At 38.1% G+C, this 25,254-nt stretch overlaps 1 protein-coding gene across 1 annotated transcript; it reads left to right on the top strand.

Annotated features, from left to right (window-relative positions):
- Positions 1–464: 464 nt before the first annotated feature.
- On the top strand, positions 465–1,031 carry LOC100750796 (charged multivesicular body protein 6-like). The gene has a single exon (XM_035439069.1). It carries the CDS (start codon positions 465–467, stop codon positions 1,029–1,031), a length of 567 nt encoding a protein of 188 aa, XP_035294960.1.
- Positions 1,032–25,254: the final 24,223 nt, after the last annotated feature.

Here is a 25,254-nt window from a genome sequence, read left to right as displayed (position 1 = left end):
AAACAGATCAAGGGATTTATATTCAATTGGCTTCAAAATGCTTAAATATTTAATTGTTCATTCACTGTGTCAGCTAGGCCTGTTTTGGTTTTCAGTGCTTAATTGAAATATTTCACAATTTCTCATTCTTTTGTGCCACTATTTTGTGATTTCCTTTCAGCATTATTTTTAATATCTTAAACATGCCATTATGACATTTATGTGACTTTTACCACTCTATAAGTATGAAGAATTAAGTTGTTATTTTATGTTATTTTAAAATTTAAACCTCAACGAAGCATGACGAGAGTAAATACTAAAATTTTGAAAAATCCAATTACAGTGGAGCCAATAGCAAATTAGAAACCATTCTTTCCTAATTTTACAATTCTACTTTAGTCAATATTAATGTTTAGCTAATTAGCTGGATAATTTATTGAGTTGAAAATAAGGCAGACCTGCTCTGCTGGCCGGCGCGGGCCGCCATGGGCAACCTGTTTGGCCACAAGAAGCAGAGCCGGGTCACCGAGCAGGACAGGGCCATCCTGCAACTGAAGCAACAGCAGGACAAGCTGAGACAGTACCAGAAGACAGTCACACAACATCTGGCGTGGGAGCGGGCTCTGGGCAGGCAGCTCTTGCGGGATGGCAGGAAAGAATGGGCCAAGCTGCTGCTCAAGAAGAAGAGGTACCGGGAGCCGCTGCTTGATTGGACAGAGAACCAGATCAGCAGCCTGGAAGCCACTGTTCAGAGCATTGAGTTCACGCAGGCAATGGAGGGGCTTCAGGTGGGCAAAGAGTGTCTGAATAAGATGTACCGGGTGATGTCCATAGAGGAGATGGAGAGGATCCTGGAAGAGACCCAGGAAGCATTGGAGTACCAGCAGCAAATCGATGAGCTGCTGGCAGGAAGCTTCACCCAGGAGGGTGAGGAAGCCATCCTGGAAGAGCAGAATGCAATCACTCAGGAACAAATCGAGTTACCAGAGGTTCCTTCAGAGCCCTTTCCTAACAGAAACCCAGAAACGCCTGCCAAGGTCAGATCCAGCTAGGCAGAGCTGGTGGCAGCTTCATAACTTGGACTCTCCAGGGACTCACAGGGATTCTCTGAGAGTTTGGCTGCGTGTCAACCCTGAGAGCTCCCAGGAGGCCTGAAGGGCTGCGCTGGACAGTGTGGGTGCTGGTGGCTGGAGCCATGGCTTACAGGGGCCTGATGTCAGGGCCCCACAATGCGCTTTGGATTCACCGTTGTCTTGCTCTCATCCAGGATTGAGTGGACACTCAAAGCCCAGCCAGGCCTGGCTGCAGGCTGCTATGGTCCCCATGGTGGCCACAGCCCATACTCCTCGTGCTGTTCTCATGGCTGACCCAGTCCGTGTGACCTGCACTCTCTTGTGGGGAAGTGCCTCAGACCTTGGAGTCCCTATGCTTCCTTCTCTTGTCTCTGCTGCCCTCATGAGCTGAGGGGGGCTTTAGTTAAGAGGTTCTTACTGTGCCTGACCTCCTGTTATCCCTTAGTTTCTCTGAAGGCTAGTGGCAGAAACCCTAGGGTACTGCTGCTCTCCAAATCTCTTGGAGCATCTTTGGCACCTCAACTCTTGAGCCTTTTATGTTTGGGAGAGGTGGACCAGGGACCACCCTGCTGAATGGAGGCTGACTTGGGGTCTTCAAAAAAGAAAGACATCTTGAAGTTGGTGACAAGACCCTGTTCCAATGGGTGTGTACCCCATGGAATCCTGGACACAGCTGCCAGTCCCTAAGCCACCAACACCCAAGAGGTGCAGAGCTTGGAAGTGACTTCCAGGGTCCTGTGCTCATTTGATACTGGACAGTCTCTGATTCTCGGGTCTTTGAGGAACACAGGGGCTGGCATCCCTTCGGGGCCCACCAAGAAAGGACATCTCTTCCTTCACCCAAAACAGGTCAACCCCAATATCAAAGTTGTCCCTGCATGGTCAAAAATAAATAAATAAATAAATAAATATATAATAAATAAGGCGGACTATTCATATAGTCATTCTGCTGTGAATAGTAAATGTTGTGAGATGAGATGTAAGTGCAACTTAGAGCAATTTTTGCTTCCCTGTGAAGACGTCATGAGAGAAATGAATGGAGACCCACAGCAAGTGCTGACCTACTGTGATGATGCATACATAGTGCTAAATTGGCATATTTGCCCCAAACATGTCTATTCTTCCTGATCAGGAGGCAAACAATCTGAACAAGGATACCCAGCATGCCATGTTGCTGCCCACTATGCACTGTGGATCAGCATGATATATATGCCCAGTTGGCATTTGGGTACATGTTCAAAGCTGTGTCCTTTAAACTAAGAAGACTGAACTACTTTTAAGTTGAATATGCCTTGGTAACTTAGACGGTGTGCTCAATATTGAAATATTAGAATGTCTAATATTGGCCTGCACAATTCTCAATGAATCACTTGGATCACTAAAAGTGAGGTCTCTGGAGTTGAAGAGGTAGATGCAAACAGCAAGAATAAACCTTTGAAACCGAGTGTTCTTTCCAAAATAAATACTTCACAAGTGATAATTTTACTGTAGAGCTCCATAATTACCAAGTTAGGACTGAGTTGTTCTAGCTCATACACAAACCCCTCTAGTTCCTTTCATGATGTACTTACAATGGCTCCCTTGTCCAAAGAAAGGGAGATTCAGATTTCAGATGATACATTTATGGAAATTTTTTTATGCTTATAACTCATCCCTCCCTGGCTGGTATTTTGGAAACCTGTGCTGAATGGCAATGTCATAGAGAGAAATGGGTTCGTTGTTTATGTGTGTTTGTTTGCCACTAACATTACTTTTTAGCTTTTGCTGATATCAGCTCTGGCTTCCAATATTGACTTTCTTGGACAATGCAGTGAGAAAAATTCTTGGCCAATGCATTGAACCAAGATGATCCCTGCTTCATTGATTATTTGGCATTTAGTTGTCAATTGGATTAATATAAAACACTTCCATACAAAACTCCCAATCAATACAAGAGAATGAACTACAACATGAATGTATTTCAGAATAAGTGTGCTAATCAAATATCTTCAAAGACAACATACTATGTAGTTTTACTTATTTTATACTTGAGGGGAACAAAGCAGATGATGAAAGTGCAGGGAAGGTGTTGAGTAGAAGATGATAAGGATGCAAACATATGCAGTGGACGATGGGGACACTGCATTTTACTCTCTTAGTTTAATAGTAATTTATACATTTGTAAAATCCATGAAACTGCAAAAAAGACCTATAAATTTTAATGTTTGTGGATTGCATTATCTCAAAAAGAAGCAAGAACAAGAAAGAGACTGCTTAGCAGGAATCACAAAGTGAGAGGCATAAATCTAAATATACTTACCCTAATACAGAAATATCTGACCTGACATTTGAAAAGACAAAGATTTTCAGAGCATACCTGCTGAGGTGATTCCCCTGGTTTTGGTCCCAAGAACTCAAGGTGGATGCATTCATGAAAATTTCCCTTTGATCCCCACAAGCATGCAGCACCAACAAACTCATATGTCATATACATACACATAGAGAAATAAAAAGATAAAATTTTAAAATCAAAAATTCTTAGAGCAGTGTCAAAAGATGAAGTCATATGAAATTTAAATCTCTAAAAGCTTTTTATGTGCAATTTTATTTGTGTGTGTGTGTGTGTGTGTGTGTGTGTGTGTGTGTGTGTGTGTGTGTTGCTAAGAAGAAAACCCAGAACTTCACCCATGTTATCCAAGTGTTTTATTGCTGATCCTCCTCCATCTTTTTTTTTTGGGGGGGGGATCCAGTATTAACTGGATTTCCCTCCTGACTCTATCCAGCCTCTCTCTCTTCCTTAGCATCTTTACCTGCAATTTTTCAATACACACTCCCCCCTCTCTGGTACGAAGTGGGCTAGTTGGCTGTATCGACCGAAGTACCACAAAGACTGGTTACAACACTTTACTTTGTGCCCATTTGGGAGAACTAAGGTTGTCTATAAATAGAGGGGCACCATGCCATGCAGTTGCAGGTACATGTTTCATATTCTTGTTTGCTTACTTCAGCTAAATGCCCAAAGTGGTAACCCCAAGAAAACCTCAAAGCTCATTCTCACAAAGGCAGCATAAGTTCTCCAATACTGCTAGTTCATCAGCATTTGCTGTTTCTTATTTCCTTGGTGATTGCTATCCTAACTGGAATGAGGAGGAATCCACATATGCTTCCAACTTTTATCTCCATAAAGAGCCTCACCCATTTTATTCTACAAAACAGAAGTGAGTGGTTTTTTTTTTAATCTGAGCGTAGACATTGATCTTTATAAGCAACAAATGGAAAAAAAAAACAGAGATAGGGGACACAAGTGATGTCTGGTTTCAAAGTTTCCCTTTTAATATATTTCAAGCACAGATGTCTTTAGAACACTATGTCAGGTAGACAGGAAATCCCTGTGGGGTAAACTGACCCTTTATAAAATTCAGTGTGGTTGTCTGACTAACAATATCAAGGACCAGTGGGCTGGGCACAGAAGGGTGGTCTAGGAGAAAACCTCAAAAAAAGCTTGATAAGACCTGATAAACTTGTAAATTCTGCTATGTGCCCTTACCCAATATTTCAAGTTTGACATAAATGCTTCGAGTGAGGTATCATGCAAATTATTACCAAGAAAAAATGGCTTTAATAACACCAATACCTTGGTAAATACATTTTGATGCAAAGATCACAATCAAAATTGAAACTGCCTCATGTATCATCATAGGGAACTTTCAAATCTTTATTTTTCTTTAAATTACATTTATTTACATGTGGGGGGGTTGCTGGTTGTTCATATGACCCAGCACACTTGTGGAGGTCAGTAGACAACTTCCAGGAGTCAGTTTCCCTCCTTTCATCATGTGGGTCTCAAAGACCAAACACCTGTCATTGGGCTTAACGCCAAGCACCCTTACACACTGAGTCATCTCACCATTCAAAACATTTCTAAAATAAAAACCAAACAAACATGAAAAAGATATTAGCATTTCTTGTACCTGTTTATATTTTTACATGGTAACCATTTTCTTTCTAAAATTTTCCAATGAAAAAATATAATACAATTGAAAAGAAAAAATTGCAAAACTATGAAACTTAAAAATTCCAGAGATTCTTAACTTCTAGGAATATGTGTGTACCTTTTAATGTCTGCCTGGTACGGTACCAGTCTCCTCAGTTGTATTTGAACACCTTCTTCATGGCCCTGGGCATTTGCATATATATGCAAATATGTGGACATAGCTCAATATTTTAAATTAATGTGTACAATAACCAAGTTGGGTTTTTGTTTTTGTTTTCGTTTTTTTACCTTTGGGAAACTAATGAATATGAGTATGAGGTAAAATGCCTTTTCTCTGGCAACTACAGCTAAAGATCCCTGGGTTTAATTCAGGCATCAATTGATGAGTACAGATTAAAAGAATAAATGTAAGTGATCTCAGAATAATGAGTCATCATTAGATACCTGGAGCTGTAGGAAGCATAAAGTTTGTAAAAGTAAACAGAGAGCCTAAGTAAGGTGTGCTTATGTATGTCTTTAGATTTGGCTGCAGCCCAATCTTTATGTTGGTTTTGCTTCTGTTCACTAAAGAAAGTAAGTGAATTATGTCAGGTCTGAATACTATCCTTTCCCATGAAAAATAAATAGTAACTAAAAGGAAACAATCAGTGTAAAAGTATAAAATTTCAATGCTTAAGAAATATGAGGATTTTTGTGTGTATGGTAACAGACATGGCTGTCTGGTATCTTCCATCATCATCCCCCGCCCCCTTTCTTAAGGCAGAGTTTCTTGCTGAACCTGGGATTCATCAATTTGGCCAATAAGTTTCAAGGAATGTTCCTGCTGCCATGCCCAGCTCGCCTAGAACTGGGGTTATAGATGTACATCAACATGCCTGGCTTTTTATGCAGGTACTATGGGTCCAAACTCAGGTCTTCCTGCATGTACAGGAAACATTTTAGTGATAGCTAAATTTCCCCAGCCTTCTATATCATAGTGTTTCAGAATCAAAAGTATACAGCGGTCTAAATGTCTAATTCTTATGCCTATATGCTATTTGGGGAGGTAACCATAGAGAGATGGTGGGTTAAGAGAGAAAATTAAGTATCTGGCCTTTATAGATTATATGTGGGAGACATTCTACTCATAAGGACATCTTAGAAGGAGAACAGCTTATTTTTACAATAAAAAGACACTAGCTTTACTTTATACCTTGATCAAATAAAAGAGCAATGAGAATTTTAAAAAAAGAAATATGAGGATTTTAGACATGAGTAAAGTATTGCCAGCCTGCAGTCCACGCTGCCGGAGAGGCTGGTAAACAAGGAGGACCCTAGGAGAGACATCCATGGTCCCCTGGAGAAGGGGGAAGTGATAAGATCTCCTGAGCAAATTGGAAGCATGGGAGGAGGGGAGAGGGAACTAGTAGAATCAGAAGGGGAGAAGAGGAGGGGTGAGGAAGACATGATAGGTCAGGGAGGTTGAGTTGGGGGAAGAACAAAAGAGATCAACATAAGAAATAATATAACAGATGGAGACATTATAGGTTTAAAGAGAAATCAGGCACTAGGGAAATGTCTACAAAGAAGACGCGAACTAACAATCCAGTAACAGAGGAGAGGCTACCTTAAATGCCCTCCCCTGATAAATGAGATTGATGACTGACTTATATGCCACCTGATAACCCTCATCCAGCAGCTGGTGGAAGTAGAAGCAGACACCCACAACTAATCACTGAACTGAACTGGAATCCAGTTTCAGAGAAGGACAAGTGATGAGCAAAGGGGTCCATACCAGGCTGGTGAAACCCACAGAAACAGCTGATCTGAACAAGGGAGAGCTCTTGGTCCCCAAACTGATAGCTGGGAAACCAGCATGGGACTGGTCCAGACCCCCTGAATGTGGGTGTCAGTGAGGAGACCTTAGAAATCTATGGGGCCTCTTTTAGTAGATCAGTACTTATCCCTAGCATAGGAATGGACTTTGGGAGCCCATTCCACATGGAGGGATCATCCCTGAGCCTAGACACAAGGGGGTTGGCCTAGGCTCTATCCCAAAGAATATGACAGACTTTGAAGATGCCCTATGCAAGGCCTCACCCTCCCTGGGGAGCAGAAAGGGTATGGGATAGGTAGGGTGTTAGTTGTGGGGTTAGGGGAAGAGGGGAGTGAGAGGGACCTGGGATTGACATGAAAATAATTTCCTTTCTAATAAAAAAGGAAAATAAATAAATATGAATGGAGAAGGACAATGGGATAAAGGGATGCCTGGACTATTGCTTGACAATGTAGCTTGGAGGCAGAGATTGCTTTCTGCTGCATCACCAACAGAGCATCTGTTCCAGAGCAGGAGCATTAGCAGAAGGTGCTTAAACAGCATGCCATTGTGAATGTGTGTGTGGAAGGAGAGGGGAAGAGAGGAGAGGGAGAGGAAAAAAGGAAGAGGGGAGTTCAGTGAGTCTGTTGGATGGAAAGGCAAACACCGCTGATAGTTGTGGAGCATTTGAGAGAAGCCGCTTAGCCACTCTCCCTTCTCCAGTGATTGTCCCACACATCATACCTGCTGATATGAACAGCTGAGCTGTTTCCCTTTGTAGAACAGGAGACCCTATACCCAATTGACAAGATGAATTTGGATCCCTTATCAGGAAAAATAAAATCAGTACTCTAACAGTAACTTAATAGAATTGCTTTTGAGTTCGACTTGGCTGAGACACTCAGTAGGCAACAGTAAGACTGTTAGAAGGAAGATGAAAGGTCAAATCCAGGCAAATGGATTCAGTTCAGTGCTCCCATAAACCTCCATCAATTGTGTAAACAGATCCCACTGATATGGAATACTAGTAAACAGACAGATGCAGGAGCACTAGGTCTATGGATAGTGAGGCAGAGCTGAGAATATATGGCCCAGGAAAGAAAGTGATGATACGTTTTAGTATTTTTATCACATTTGTTAAACAACTTAAATGTAATTTAGGTTGAGAAGTCTCTAGAGCCTTGCTTTCCTATACAAATAAACCAAAACTCTACCCAATGCAAAAAGGCAAAACACAACTTCAGCTTAACCAGCAAGAAACTACAAACTAACCTTTAAATGGGCCAGGACTTTCCCAAGGGGTGGCCCGAGGAAGGCTACTGTTCTACTTTAGCTTTCCAAAAGTTTCAAAGCAAGTCTTTACTTCTGTGTACATTGCACATGTGCATGTATATGTGCATGCACATACATTCACGCGTGCGCACACACACATGGAGTGGGAGAAGGTGTGATGAGGTCCAGGGAAGGAGGAGAGCTGGATTTGATTGGAATTTATGGGAGAGTTGTTATGAGTATGAAAACAGTAATGAGAGGGATTAAAAAGTTAGAAGAGCTGTATTTAAAACTCTAAAACGCAAAATAGTCAACCAATGAGAGTGAGTATAAGTTTGAAAACTGAATGTAACAATCCTTTTTATACGGACTTCAAGAAGTATCTCATCTCTTAACTAAACAGTTTGAATTAAAGGGAAACCATTACCGGAAGTAGCAGAAAATCCCCGCTACAGAATCATTTGCTCCCAATTCAGAATTGTTGAAGGCTCAGCCAGATTTTGACTCTTTCCTCTCTGATTAACACCCATTTATCTGAATTAGCCTGATTTGGCTAATGCTCCTTTCAACCAACATTTTTTATTAAAGAACCCCATCTTAAAATAATCATCTCTGGCAACTGCACTTCTTTGGTCTCCTCCAAAATTCTTTGTGTCCCTCAGGCACAACTGAAATGAAATACAGTCAGTGAGTGAGCTGGGTTTCTGAAACTAGAATTGCCACGATTTGATTTTAATCTTCTTAAAAATGATTAAGGTAATATGACAATAAATCATGAATTAAAAATAAATTGTATCCCAAATAATGAAGTCTGCTATAATGTCTGCTTTAGGTCCCTATGAAAATACATTGATAGTGAGAGTGGTGTCTGCCACACTTCTCATAACTCTGCACTGGCAGACTAACGCACACTCTCTTGAGACAGTTTGTCAAGGAGATGAAAGACTCGGCACTTAGAAACTGTGTCTTGAAGGAACAGAAGGCTTCTGCTGTATTTTCCAGGCACTTTGAGCAATCAGAGACCTGTCTGTGTCAATCCATATGTTGCTTTCCTTAATTTAAAATACTTAGTAATCCTTTGTTTATTTCTTAACATGTTCCTCTCTTATTGAAATAGTTAATGATTTCCCCCAAAGATTTTTTTTAAGAGGATGCTAGGTTAATGATGAAGAAGAAAAATGATTTTTTCTTACCTTTTACATATATTTTATTAATTTTCTGGCACAATTTTTTGTTATTTTGATTCAGTAAAAAAATCAGTCAAACCTCAGATTAATAATCAATCTATATATTCTATCAGCTTGCCACTATAAATAGTGCCTTATTCTGGAGTGTGGTAAAGAACCCAAAGGAGGAAAAATAGGGCAGAGACTATGTCCTAGATAAGCTTAGATCTAAAGCTCATGAAACTACTGGATAACATTTAAGTGCTGTAGTTGTGTAATGCTGACAATGTAGGGAAGCAAGAGCCATGTGGCTACAGAACTCGTGGAGAGCTCATCAGAAGAAGCACACTCAGCCCTGTCTATTCAGAGGTTATTAGAACAATGCCATTAGGATGTATAACATTAAGGTATATTAAGCCACCTAAGTACTCTGGTGTCATCAGCATTCCATCTACCAAACATTTATTGAATATGGTACAGAAAGTTTTTTTTTTTCCCAAGTCACAAAGGACATGAGCTCCATAGATGTAAAGTAACTATAATTTTTATCCACAGAGGATAGGAAACACTTCTGGAAGTAGGAATAATTTGTTCACTCAAAGAATAAGAACAGATAAGCCACAAAGAAGGATTTTGGTGTTCGGTTGAGTCATGCACTGAGGCTTAGGCTTCTTAATTGGGGTATGTTTTCTATAGGAATGTTTTCTTTGAATTTTGGCTTGGTGATACTGTTAATGAAAATCATATTGTATTTGATAATAATGCCACTGGGAGAAGGAAACTTTTGACTTAAAAACAAGGAGACCAAAATAAAAACAAAAAACAAAACAAAACAAAAATTTTAACCAAATTATAATACACACATAAATGGATATAATACTTCTTAATTACAGTATGCCTATTCTATAATGTCGCAATAATTTTCACAAAGTACCAGTGTAGACATGCCTCACTGGGAACAGTAGACCAGAGACCAACAATTTTCTTGTGTTCAAGGCTTACTTATATTGATTATGTACAGGGAACTTTCTCTTGCAAAAATATTTAGTTGATAGGGCAACAATACACTTGTGGACTGATGCAAGCTACCTGTTTGCATCACCCTCAAACATTACTGGGGCTATGAGGAATGCATGATAACTTACAATAGAAATATAGCTTGAAGAACTCTGTACCCAAAGTTGGAAATATTCTAGCATGGGCCTAATTGCAAAGCAATATTGAACCCGTAGACAACGGCTAAATAAATTACATGCATCTCATATTCACAACATATATAGTATGGTTGTGCATCATCTTGTGACTAAGTTCACAGAAATGCAAACAAAACTTTCATTCAATAGTTTGCTAAACCAGAAAAGGTGGGCTTTTTCCAAGTCCATTTCGAAGCCCATAACTACAGAATAGGAACAAGAATCACTTAAGGAAACATTTTTTTGATCATTTTCTGAAAATTAACTTTAAGTTTATACTTTACCATTAATGGGATAGCCAGAATTCAAACCAAGCTGTACCTTTTAGTTATTATCATGCAAACTTTGAAGGCAAAAATAATGTAGGGTGACAAGTCTCACACTTCTATCCATGTAGACTGGAATAATAAAGTAAGTGGGTGGTAAATTGTGGGAGACAGATTTTTCAGTGATGGAATCATAATTTATAAGCAAGCAGTAAATGAGGCTGCAGTATTCCATATATCTATACAAATTAGAGTTAGAGACACTAGGACAAACACATTTGGATTACTGGGAAGGCAAATGGTCACTCATAAAACTATTTTATATGGGTATTTGTATGATTGTATTATTTACACATATCATTACTGCCTCTGTCAGATGAGAGATACTAGAAACCATGATAGCCTCTTGGCAACAGACACTCTAACTTAACAATCTTAGTTTACAATATTTTTAATAAAATAAATTGTGTCTCCTTGAAGAAATGTCTAAATTCTAAAACTGTGGCAAGAACTACTTAAGAAATATCTATGATACTTTCTCACATCAGAAAGTACATGAAATACTCAAGAGGAAACAAGTATTTATTACAGGATATGCCAAAGTGACCAAAAACTAACTGAAAGCATTTCTGACAACTAAAATAATATCACTTATAGCAATAAAACCAATGGCATACAATTGAATTATAACATAAACTACCAATAAGACAGATTATTGAATTAATTATTATGAAGGAGAAACACCAAATACCTTATGTAGGTAATACTAAATACATTATGTAGATCCTTAACCATCACAGAAAGGTAACATGAAGTTACACTCTTTAAATGTGTCTGCATATTAATTTTTTACAATTAGTAAAACTGGAAACAACATAATCCTTCCTTCAGACAGTCAAGAGAAGCACCATAGATCATGTTGGTAAGATGCTTGCTATAATTTGATAAAATGGAAATTTGTCTCTGCTGCTTTTTCCACATTATGTAAAACCCTAGACTAATCATGAGAAGAAACAAGTAGCTTCTAATAGTATGACATTCTACAAATCCTAACTTAAAACGCCCAAGACCACTAAAAAGAATTATGTCAAATGAAAAGAGACAAACAAGACCTAACTAAATGCCACAGGGTATCCAGGATTTATGCCTAGGATGGAAAAATGGGTAAAAACCACGTGAATTTGAATATACACAAATTTTAGAAGTTATTATATAAATGTTGGTTTTTTAGAAATAGATATGTAGCAAGGAGATGATTATTATCAGGGAACAATATGATGTAAGTGGGAAATTTCACGGCAATTCTACATTTTCTGTAAAACCTGAAACATGTCTAAAATGCAAAGTTAGATGCTGTATGGACAGAATTCCTGGTAACCTTTTCATTGTATATTTTACCAACAAAAAAGTGCTGGGTTCATACAGTCTATCCCTAGGCTTCACTTTGTGCATTTGCTAAGAGTTAAGTCTGGTTGGTGGGATCCATTATACTTGTCTCCCAACATAGAAAGCAACTGTCTAGCTTGTAAGTATTTGCAATGCTTATTTCAAAGCTGGGAATCAAAACATAATTGAATCCTTCATTTTCAGATGGATAACTTGTCTTTTGGAACAGTTAACAAAAGAGAGCTAATTATCAAAGATTTGGATAGAAAGGATGCCATTTAAACATAAATAGTGCTTTCCAAGCAGGAAATCAGGGGGAAGGGATGGATGATTGAGCAAAATTCTGTTCCCTACATTACTAAAATTACAGATTTTGATTAGTTAGGAAAAGAGAAAGAAATGAACATGTTGGAGTCCTTAGAGCAGGTTATTGCACAGATAAGTACTTTCAACACAATGAAAGTGTGGAGATAGGTGATGAATCAGTTTGCAAGCATAAGAGCAAGTAACTCTGGTAGAAGAATAAACTGAATTCATTTCTGTGTCACCCAGGAGAATACAGGCAAGAACTGAAGAAAATGGAGGGTGTATTAAATGAACTCCAGCAAGAGAACCAGTGATTGGTTGATAGGCAAGTTTGGTTCCATGTCTGGCACTTCAGTGGAAGAAATAACACCCACCCCAGTTCTCTGGAAACTGGACTATATTTGGACCACTGACAGACTGGAGAAAACCCCTGTCCCCAGGCACTGGCACAGTGAGTCCATAGGTACCTTGCTGTATACTTAGTGCAGCCTCCCTTACCATATACCAATGTTTTCTGTTGACTAAGAATGGAACGACATTGCTCTGAAGCTGTGGTACAAAACTGGATTCGCAACATTTTCCATGGATTGGTATTTCCCTCACCTCAGTGGACAACATAGTGTTACAGATTCTATTGAAGCACACGGAGTGGCACATGAGTTCCATCATGAACCACACTGTGGATGGGTGAAGGTAGTGTTCATGTTTGAGAGCAGCTAGGCAGTTAGGAACCAGGGTGCTGAGTCTTGGTTTATTCAGCACAGGTTATTGAGTGTGGTGAGATTTTTTTGATAATCTAAAAAACCTTGCCTGAATATCAGAATGCAAAACTAGTCACAGCCATAGAGGCAGTGGTGGTGCACACATTTAATCCCAGCACTATAGAGGTATATAAGAAAGGAGCAGGGTCTCAGAAGTGGCAATTAGTCTCCAGCCACATTGAGGACAGGATAGCCCTAGCCTTGGTAGAGGTAATAACTCTTTAGTAGCTTGGCTGCTTTGCTTCTCTGATCTTCAGCTTGAACACCAACATCTGTCTCTGGGTTTTTATTATTCATGCTACAGTTGAGAAAGACAGACATGCTTTCTGTTGTTGTTCAATGTAACCCTTGAAGTTTCAGTGATGATTCTGTAAGAATTATAATTGATATCATCTCTTTTCTGAAAGCATACTATAAGTGTCCTGAGTTCTTCAGAAGAGACTCAAACTTTTTAACTATTCTGCTTTAGTTTCGCTTAATTTAAAAGCATTGTAACATCATCTCCACCCTTTGTGTTTATTTTTATTTTTATCTTGTAATGAGGGTAGAAACTAAAGGCTCTCAGGACATGGTAGGTGGTGGATAATCTATTACTGAACTACTTACCCTCCTACTCCTTTTCTGGATCAAGATATGAAGGATCAGCCAACCTAGAGAAACCCAAAGTCTAATTAAAAGCAATGTTAAGCAATTGTTTTTTTTAACAAGAGATGAGACCACATGACTTTTATGTTTTTCTCAGCTGTGGAGCTAAATATTATTATGTAGATTAGTATCAGATTTATTGATGAGGCTTTGTGGAAAGAGAATACTTATGGAATAAATGCAGTATTATAGTATAGAGGTATCTATTACTGCTTCCATTAGATCATGGATAAGAAACTATTTTATAACAATATTTTCAAATGTGCATATATTTAGATAATATAAACATTAAATATTTTTGCTATTAAAACATCATTAGTGGAGCTAGGAAAACAGTTCAGTGGTAAAAATCACTTGCTGTGAAAGGGTAAAGAGGTGAACTCAGATCTTCAGTGCTCATAGAAATCTGGGGTGGGTATGATGGACTGCCTATGATGCCTGGGCGTGGGGCCTTCTGGTATTCAGAGATAAAGAATCCCCAGAGAATGATGGCTAGCAAGACTAGCTTAATTGGAGAACTCTGGAATCAAGTAAGTAATCTTGCTTCAATATCTAAGATGAAGAGAGATCAAGATAGACACACAGTGTCAACCACTGCCCTCTACCCTCACTCCTGTGTGTACACAGACATTTGCAAATGCACATACCCAAGAAGCACATCACACACATAGTAAAATATGGTTATTGAGATACATTATTTATTTTTGTCATCAAAATACCTGACAGAACATTTAAAGGTAAGTGTTATTTATTTTACTCATGGTCTAAATGGGTTTTGTCAATGACTAATTGATTCCAAACACTTGGGAAAACATCATGGTATGGGAGAACATAGTAGAGGAATTTCTTCACATGTGTTGGACAAGAAGACAGACAGAACATGTGAGGGACAGATACCCACAAATACTCCAAGGTCTTACTACTCTCAGTAACCTACTTTCACCAGTTAGGCATTCTCTTCTGAAACTCCCAACATAGTGAAGTCAGCTAAGGTGCCAGAATCTAACGTGTTCCCTGTGGGGGTTATTTCCTATTCAAACTATAGCATAACATTTAGGGTAGGCAATTGTATTTAATGTTATATTAATTTCCATAAAATCAAAACACATCACTCTGATACGTATAATATACATATAAGTTTATTTAAATTTGCATTTAAAAATCTCATTTTCATCAGTAGTGGACACTGTCTTCCTGCACAAGCATCATTGTTGCTTAAGCTGCCTTGGTAGCTGTTGCAAATACACAAAGAGTGATTATACAGAAGATTCCTTGCTGCTTCTGGGGTTCTCTTTCTTTGCCTCTCTCCTACCCCTCCTCCAAAATAAACAACTCATGGGATAGAAATAAGAATGAGTCAAAACATAGGCATGCACATAACAAGTAACAGAAAACTCTAGTTATGATCAAATCCAGAAAAATATTAACTCTGGTTTGCTAATAACTTAAGTACCAACCTTAGACCCTCAAAGGTACCCAATAAAGAAGGCCACATTAGGCAATTTCTATTGACTAGCCATCGGGGGAAATGTGATTCTTGTATGTTAGAAAATACAAAACTATATACACATTAGATGTGAAATTTTTCCTGAACTTTTAGCCTTTGCTAAAAAGAAGCGTAATCACTCAACATTAAGTACTTGAAATGTTTTTCTTTTCCACAATAAATCTAATGGAGATAGATAATATCAATAATATCTGTATTCTACTGCTATGAGGAGCCAACATTGACCATTCTAAGATTATGGCTACATTTGAATTTATGTTTACATTACTGTCCACAGAATTCAAGATGTGATGCCTGCTTTTAGCAGTAAGGTCCTTTGATGGATATGAATGGCGGCTAACAGAATATGACTCATAAGGAAGGACTGACAGCTTACTTATGTCCATGACTCACAGAATACTTCACTCCTCTGATATAGCCCAAAGAAAAAGAAACATTAAGATATTAGTAAGGATAAGTCACCATTTCTATCTGGATAAAAATAGCATGGGAGTACTTAGTGGTTCTGTGGCACCCAGGGTTTCATGGATTCCTCTCTTCTTGTTAGTAGGTACTGGTAAGAATTTGAAATACATCATAAGGGGATTTTAAACCTTGGTTGGTGAAAAAAGAGATTTCAGAAGAATAAGGGCAGCTTTAAAAATAATTCCATGGCTCATACAGATTTCATGACAAATCAATCAATTTTAAAACTCTAGACATCAGTTTTAAATATTTCAAACTGCATTAGGATTATTGGTATACCAGTTTTCAAGATGCTTTGAGTCTCTCTTTCATATATACATATTTATATTCTATAAATATTATTATATATAATATGTTCACATAGAAATATTTATACACTATGAGAACCAATACATATTAACCACATTACTACCATTTGTACTTCTGTACTTCTCATATTTGTGACAGATAACAGATGGAAATAATATTAAGAATAATTTAGGAAAGAATAATTTTATTTGTTTTTGAGTATTTCATACATGAGTACTGTATTGGCATTATTTTCTACATGTGTTCTCCTCTCCCTCTCAAATTCATAACTTCTTTAGCTATTATCAGGATGCACACACCTATAAGAGGGAGAAAGAGGGTGGGGGAAAATCCCATTAAGTCCATTTTGCACATATATTTGTGAATGAAAATTTGGGATTTGATAACCTATCAAGAGACTTAACCTTGGAGGACACTAATTGTCCTTCTATCAGCCATCATTAATTGCTTGTAGTGTTTCATCTAGAAGCAAGACCTTGTGGTATTTGTCCAATCGACTGGTGGTATCACCATGCCAATCCTGTTTGGGTCACCATATTGTTGAGATTTTTTGGGAGCAGCACTCCTGCTGTGTCTAGAGGACTCTGTCTAGCAGTCAGTATCCTAATGAAATGACATTTACAACCCTTCTGGACCCTGTTCTATAGTTGTTCATGAGACTTAGACATATGGATGAACTTGTAGGTGCACCAACTGGGAATGGGCACCTAGCAGTCACTTATCTGCATTTTGTGCTATTGTAGATATTTATAGGATCTTCTATCTGTTGCATAAAGGCACCTATCAGTAAAGAAGACATATTTTAATTCCAAATAGGTCTGTTTGAATTGTTCTTTCTTTTGGTGTTGTATGTCCTTTTTTTCTATGATTCCTGTCCTTAAGCCCCTGGTACATGCCACACTGGGTCTATAGCTCAAAAGAGCTGCCACAAACACACTGTGATTTAATTTACTGTAGATATAGGGGATTATATAGTTATATTTGAAGATTTTGAACAATCCAAATTTAGTTTCCCTTGGTCTCCAATTTATGTGGTGAATGGATTCTTTTTAAAGGTGTGTTCTTAAGACTAACAAGTCATGGGACTGGAGAGATGGCTCAAGGGTTAAGAGCACTGACTGTTCTTCCAGAGGTTCTGAGTTCAATTCCCAGCAACCACATGGTGGCTCCCTCTTCTGGCATGCACTGTATACATGATAAATAAGTAAATAAATAAATAAATAAATAAATCTTTAAAAAAGAAGACTAACAAGTCATTTGATATTATCAAGCAATCCAAGTTATAAAAATAAAAGATTTATAAATAAGCCTACAATAACTTTTAATTTCTGAAAGTTTGTGGGGTTGTTGGTTTTTTGTTTGTTTTATTATTGTATCTTAATGCAACTGGACTTACCATTCTTTTACATTAAGGTTTTAGAAAGGTTATATTGGGGATGGATGTTGCTATAGAAATGTAATGCTGCTAATATTTATAATTCTTAAAATTATATGCACTCTTAAATGTGATACAAACATAATATTTTTTGCTAGAGCATGTTTTTGTGTGTTGTGTATCATTTAATTTGTCTGCATACATAGGCATATACAACTATAAAAGATGCTTATATCATTACATATATATGATCTGAAAATGTAGTTCATAAAATTGGAGAAAGATTTATTAAATTGGCAATATTCTTTTAAATACAAAGCAACTTTTAGAAATGTTTATAAATAATAAAACTAAGGCTTTAAAATATTATAAGTATCTGTATAATTTTTTTATTTAAATTAGAAACAAACTTCTTTTACATGTCAATCTCAGTTCCCTCCCCCTCCCATCCTCCCCTGCCTCCCACCGATGCCCCTATTCCAACCACTGTCTGCTACCCAGGGAGGATGAGGCCTTCCTTATGGGATCTTTAAAATATGTCATATCATTTGGAGCAGGGCCTAGACCCTCCCCAGTGTGTCTAGGCTGCCAGAGTATCCCTCTATGAGGAGAGGGCTCCCAAATTTCATTGTGTACTAAGGGTAAATACTAATCCACTACCAGTGGCCCTGTAGATTGTACAGACCTCCAAACTCACTTCCTCCTTCAGGGGGTCTGGATCATTCCTATGCTGGTTTCCCAGCTATCAGTCTGGGGTTCATGAGCAACCCCTTGTTCAAGTCATCTGTTTCTGTGGGTTTCTCCAGCCTGGTCTAGACCCCTTTGCTCATTACTCTTCCCTCTCTGCAATTGGATTCCAGAGTTCAGCTCAGTGTTCAGCTGTGAGTGTGTCTGCTTCCATCAGCTACTGGATGAAGGCACTAGGATGGCACATAAGGTAACCTTCGTGAGTATTTATGAAATTAGAATATGTAAATAAGACAATGAGGAACATTGCCATAAAGATAGGGGTACTATTGTTGTAGCAAAACAATAGGTCAAAATAGGACTGCAATTGTCAACTTGATGGATTCTAGAATCACAAAAGAGACAATAGTCTCTACATGTTTGTAATGGAGCTTTCAGATTTGGTTAACTGAGGTAGGAAGACCTACCATTAATGCAGACAGCATCATTACATGGACTGAAAATCCAGACTGAATAAAAAGAAGAAAGCAAGTTGAATATCAGCATCCATTTCTTTTGCTTCCTTAATAGTTGCAATATGAAATGCTATCCTAAGTTCCTGCCACCTTGGTTTCTTCACCATGATGAACTTTTCCCAAATTATGAGCCATAGCAAATCTTCTTTCTTAAGTTGCTTTTGGTGGGTATTTGTGACAGCAAGAAGAAAAAATAAATTATACAAACCACAAACCAAGTCTGAGATTTTTCAACCTATAGCAAACCAACAAGAGAAATCTTGAAGTGTGTGGAAACGAAGCCACATATCACTCTTAATCAAACCATTAGGTATACTTGAAGCTCAGGCATCAGGCTCTTTCAGAGTCCTCAAGTTCAATTCTCAGCATGCAGGACATTCTGTGGCTCTTTTGGTACCTACACATATGTAAACACATTTGAACACACAGAGACACATACGTACACATAAGTAAAACTAAGATAGATCTTTAAAAATTCAGATGAATATGCAGCCAATTGAATTATCAACTTCATGCATAATTGTCTCTCCTTTACACCTTAAACTGAACTTAAATGTCCAGTCTTATCATACTGTGAATGAAATTCTCTGCAGATTCAGACTATGTTTGGTCTTTGCAGTATTTCCTGTTTTCAACATTTCCCCTTTCTAGAGTGGAAAACATAAGCTAATTTTCTATAATATGAAGTAAGTTTTTGCATTTATTACTAATGGTTAATGACTAGCTAATATGAAGCCAAATTCATTTCATCAACAGATCATAAGATCTTTAGGAAAAACACTGCTAACCATATCTGCTAATCATAAAACAACAAAAGCTGGTCATATGCTGCTACTCCAATCAATCAACTCCAATCTAGCCTTAAAGAGTTTGGGAGAAAAAAAAAACAAACAGTATTTGGCTCAGTGTTAATTTATCATAGAATGTGTGGTACATCCCCAGCCCTTTGCTGGCAGGGTCACACCAATTATAGCATTTAATCTGCCACTAACCTCTGTAAATGCCCACTCACATAAGACAAAGGGATTTCTGACTGATATGCTTAGAAAGTCAGTATACTGGCAATTCCCCTTTCAAGCAAAAATTCATAAAGAGAGCATATACACTACAAATAAAGAGCTTAGAACATCAGGGATTCATTGTTTGATTTTGACAAAACAATATGCTTAAATTTTTCAACGCCTAATTAACTCCCTTGATCAATGGCATTTTCTTACAACAGTGCCTCATTCTATGAACGCTAATGTTATAGTAGATGTGTTTGATCAGTATTAAAGAAGTTGATTGTAATCCATTTCCAGTAATTTGATGGGTATTGTTTTAATTTTTACTGCTCTATATCCCCAGCTTTGCGGATTCTAATGTGTAATTTGATGGGTTTCCCCATCTGTCTTTCATAAACACAGTAATAAAGAATATTAATTAACATAGAGCAAAACTGAGAGTCATAATAATAAAAGAGGCAGCTTTAAAATGCCAATATCTCTAACTTCAACATGGATATTAACCTAACAAAGCAGAGTATCTGGACAGGTAGAACTTAAGACTGCTTTATTTTTATAGGGACTAGTTTGGTCTGAGAAGTAGAAGTTCACTGAAGATCAACCTTATATTAGAATCAGGAATCCCAAATTCTTCAGAAAGAGAAGTTAAAAGATTTTTATTCCAGAGATAAATGTCAGAGAAAACCATCAGAATTGATCTGGTAGCTCTAAGAAAGCAATGGTGTCTGAGGATAAATGGGTTTGGCATGACAAAAATCTCAAAGAGAAGCTGTGAGTCTGAAGGGCTTGCGGTTCTTATGAATGGATCACAAATAAGAAACGAATGAATCATGGATAAAGAAGTGCACTGATTCCAGGAATTCAAGCAGCAGAGGATAAGTCCTGCCTTAAAATGGCAGTTTTATTTTTTCAACTACCTGTCGGTACAAACACCCAATATGGTGGGTTGCTTTGAATGGAACCTGCTAGAACAACGGCTGTGATTTAGGTAATTTAAGTCTCTATGAAACACATATTGAAACTGAACACAAAAATCAATGCTACAAAGATGTAAAGTCTGAGTTAGAATTGTTTTGCTGTCAGGATTAGGAATCCTATTGTAATCCTATTGATCCATGAGCATGGGACATCTTTCCATTTTCTGGTATCTTCTCCAATTTCATTCTTAAAAGACTTAAAGTTCTTCTCATAAAGGTTTTTGACTTGTTTGATTAGCATTACCCCCAAGATATTTTATATTATTTGTGGCTATTGTAAAGGGTGTTGTTTGCTTGATTTTTTTCTCAGCCCATTTATCATTTGTATATAGGAGGGATACAGACCCTGTTTTTTTGTTTTTTGTTTTTTGTTTTTTGTATTTAATCTTGTATCCAGCCACATCACTGCAGGTGTTTATCAGCTGCTACTAGTAGTTTCTGATAGAATTTTGGGGCTCACTTGTGTAAACTATCATATCATCTGCAAATAGGGAAAGTTTGGCCTCTCCTTTCCAATTTGCATCTCTTTGATCTTCTTTTCTTGTCTTATTACTCTGGCTAGAACTTTGAGTACAACATTGAATAGATATAGAGAGAGGTGACCCTGCTATACCAATACTGGGCATATACTCAAAGGATGCTCAATCATACCACAAGGACACTTGCTCAACTATGTTCTTATCAGGATTATTCATAATAACCAGAACTTGGAAGCAACCTAGGTGCCCCTCAACTGAAGAAAGGATTAAAAATTGTATTCATTTCCTTATGCTTTCTGTGATTAGAACCCAGCTATGTACTAGCCAGGTGACTTCTAACTCTTACATTGGAATGGAAGCATATTTAGTGCTGAATTCATATTAAGGTCAATTAATGCTTGTGACTGGTACTAGGAATCAGGTTCTATCTAGATAATGATAGGAGACATCTTATCTTTTGGTCTGTAATCACTGCAGGTGACAATTCACAATTTGGCAGATTCTTCATCTACAGGTAATTGATAAATGAATAAAAGGAGTGAAAGAAGAAAGAAGGGAGACATTATATGTCATATAGCCTTAACCACCATACAAATCAATCAAGAAAATATATTAGTTAAATACATCTCACTGTTCAACTCTCTTGGGATTACACCAGCCATGATTTCCAGCCGACTATAAGCTGAACTAGATCTTTTCCTCCCTAAGTTGCTTTTAGCCATGATGTTTGATCACAGCAAAAGAAAATCTAACTAAAACAAACATTTAGCAACTTGAATATCTTTTGTCTCAACAGTTTCAGCATGTTGTAAACTGAAACTTCTTACAAAACTGTAATCCAATGTCAGATTACGTTCCTCTAGCTATTGCCATACAAGATGCTCCCAAATTCTGATACGTTGGTTTCTTTGTAAGCAATATTATACCTGTGATAAAACAACAAAATCACCTTGTTGAGGAAAGGTTTCATTTCACCTCCATTGCATGTAACAGTCCATCATCAAAATCAAAATCAATGAGGGCAGGAGACAAAGCTGGCCAGGAACCTGGAGGCAGGAGCTGATGAAGAGGCCAAGGAAGTTGCGTGTTTGAGGTCTCTGCATGGTTGAACGAAGACCAGGGTCTCTCTAGGTTATTCTCCACTGATGGATACCCATAGCATGAATGCTAGAATGCAGTCATTTCTGTCCACTGATGAACATAATAGGAAATTTCCACCCTGAGTTTCTCAAAAAAAGTTTCTACCAACGCTGCACTCCCAGCTGGCCCTTCCAATGCTATAGCCTCCGTATTTTTATCCTCTTTCAAAATCAGCACACATGAACTACTTTCTGTAAGCTCCCCTCAGTTGATATACTACTCCCCTGCTCTGTCTTTTATGTCTAGTTCTCCTACAAAGTCTACATTTAAAGTTTTGTCCTGGCATCTCTCACTCTGAGAGGCTGCCTAATATAAATGACAGTTGCACAAAGCATCTTGGTTTGTTGTTCCACTCTACCAGCACTCAAAATCAAGCCCAAAGACACCTTCAGAACAGAAATAGGGTATTTCTTGACTTTAAAGCCCTGGAGATGTGTCCTGATATCTTTCTCCTCTAAGAGCTATCATCAGAACAGTTAAGTTTCTGGGATCTCTCAGTACAAGTGCCAGGACTGCCTTTCAGGCTGCAGAGACCTTTCCAATTTAACCTTCAGAGTCGATTGATAAATACATAGGTGATTTGTCTCTTGCATTAGAGAGATAAACTGATATATCCAAAGACAGTAGATCCCTAGAAATGTTACCAAAGTCCCTGATGTGCTGTGGAATTTATCTTGCCCCCTTAGCCCATGTCTTCCTAAGGCATCTGCTGTACATGCTATTTTTGCTCACTGGATGCAAATACCTCAATGCCATTACTTTAATTGTTTTAATATTTAGTTGTATGTTAACCCAGCCAGGACATTTCTAGACTTTATTATACAAGCATCCGAAGGTCTGACATGGTTCTGAGGCTATTCTCCTGAAGGTATCCAATTCTCCCTTTCAGAAGCACACTGCATCTTCTGCTTTATAAAACTGAAAGTAGTAGAGAAAAAACATTGGCAAAATGAACAGCTGAACCAATGGTGCCAGAGGCTATATAGATGTCATAGAATACAGATAAACTTCCAGAAAACCCCCACTACAATTAATAACACCATCTGATTAAGTTTGCAATAATTTCCTGTCATTCTCACTGATCCATCTGGCTTTTTCCGTGACCAAACAAGCAATTTAGAAATGTGATGTGGTAGGAAACACAACCTTCCATCTTCAAAGTGTTTGAAAATAACATTTATCTATTCCTTTCCCTGATGAACCTGCTACAGCTCTTGGCTCCTTGCCTTGATGAAGCATGGTCCCACACCCAAGGACTTCTTGTCCTTTCCATCATAAAACTATGTGTCTCAGAGGTCAGAAAATTAATCTGTGGTTGTCAGTTGCTACATATGAGCAGACTATACACAGAAGAGTCCTCAGTTCATACTGGCAATGCTGTTCCTTGTTACACACATTCTTTCTTGGGGCAGTCCTCTGCTAACTGCCTATGATTCCTTCAACGCCATAAAATTCTAGCTCTGATGGCTGGAGATGGGGCTCAGTGGATGAGAGGGCTTGCTGCTTTTGCAGAGGATCAGAGGATTGTTTTCCCAGTATCCTCACTGCAGATTCATGAGATCTGGTGTCCTCTTCTGGTCCCCATGGGCAATCGCATGTATATGCACATACTATCAGAAACACACACACACACACACACACACACACACACACACACACACACACACACACTTTTAGTTTGGACCTAGTACCTAAGAAATGAAGCAGAATTAGGAAAGTTACTTGGATACGCCTGGAGAGATGCTTCAATTGGTAAAGTGCTTGTCTTGAAGCATATGTACCTGTGTTTGATCTCCAGCATGCTTACCCTATCACAAACACACAGCCACAATGGCATATGCCTATAATTCCATTACTAGGCACTTGGAGACAAGAGGATCCCTGGGGCTTGTTAGCCAGCTAGTGTAGCCAGATTGACAAGTTCCAGGTATAGTGAGAAACCTTATCTCAAAAAAAGTTGGGAGCAATTGATGAAAACATTAGTGTCAATCACTGGCTTCCACAAGTGTCTGCACATGTGCACTCACTCACACAAACATGTACACGCAGAGAGATACTTGGAGTTCCTTATAAAATACATATCAGTTACAGTTTTGATTAAATTTTATTCAGGGTAAAGTAGGTTTCTAAAATAGGGTTATAAAGTTTCTACCTGCCATTTAGAGGGTTTGAAGAAGTGTGGCTCCTTCTGGGTATGTATTATTGTCCTTCTCCCCACCAGTGTGAGCTTTGATTATGTAATGGACCTTTTGGCTCTTCCATCCTTATACTTGGGTCTTTATTTATTCCCCATATGTACAAGCATGTGTGTCACAGCAATTGGCTATATCAGTACCTGGCCCCTCATGTGCACCTGCATATTGCACTGCCTGTCTCAGCAAAGGTGATCTTCAATCTGCATGTGGATCCCCTTGCACCTTTCACTGATAATATTTCCTGGTTTTGGTTTATTATTGTAGTGATCAATGGAGTTTACATAATAAATATCCAAGAATCCAGAGCATTATGTGCAGTTACAGAATAAAAGAAGTGAATGAGGATTGTGTTTCTCACTTGCATAAACCTAACGACTATATTAATCTCTATTTCTCGACTTAGAGTAAATAGATATATATCACAGGCACCAAGATAAATACACTGAAAATAGGAAGTTCTCTGAATGAAATTTATAAGGGGGCATGCTTCTGCAGATGCAACATGACAGACAATATAATATTGGTTCAAAGATTTGTACCCAGGAAGTCTGCATTCCTGGAGAATGTTAATTGCATGATATTGAGCTGGTGTTGAAACTTATTTTCACCACAACATATTCCAAAAATGAGGACAAAATAGAACCTACCCTATTGTATTCCACCAGGGGTTGGAAGAGTTGGTGAAATCTTAGGTCAACAGTGTATAAAACAATTAAAATTGTCACTATCACAACTCTTCAAAATGTTTTTGTTTTTCTGCTCTAGCTAATTCTTGCTAGCTTTAAT

This window comes from Cricetulus griseus, chromosome 2 (assembly GCF_003668045.3).
Source record: "Cricetulus griseus strain 17A/GY chromosome 2, alternate assembly CriGri-PICRH-1.0, whole genome shotgun sequence".
NCBI lineage: Eukaryota > Metazoa > Chordata > Mammalia > Rodentia > Cricetidae > Cricetulus > Cricetulus griseus.
Note: the sequence above shows the minus strand (reverse complement) of the source record. Positions and strands in the feature narration are given on the sequence as shown.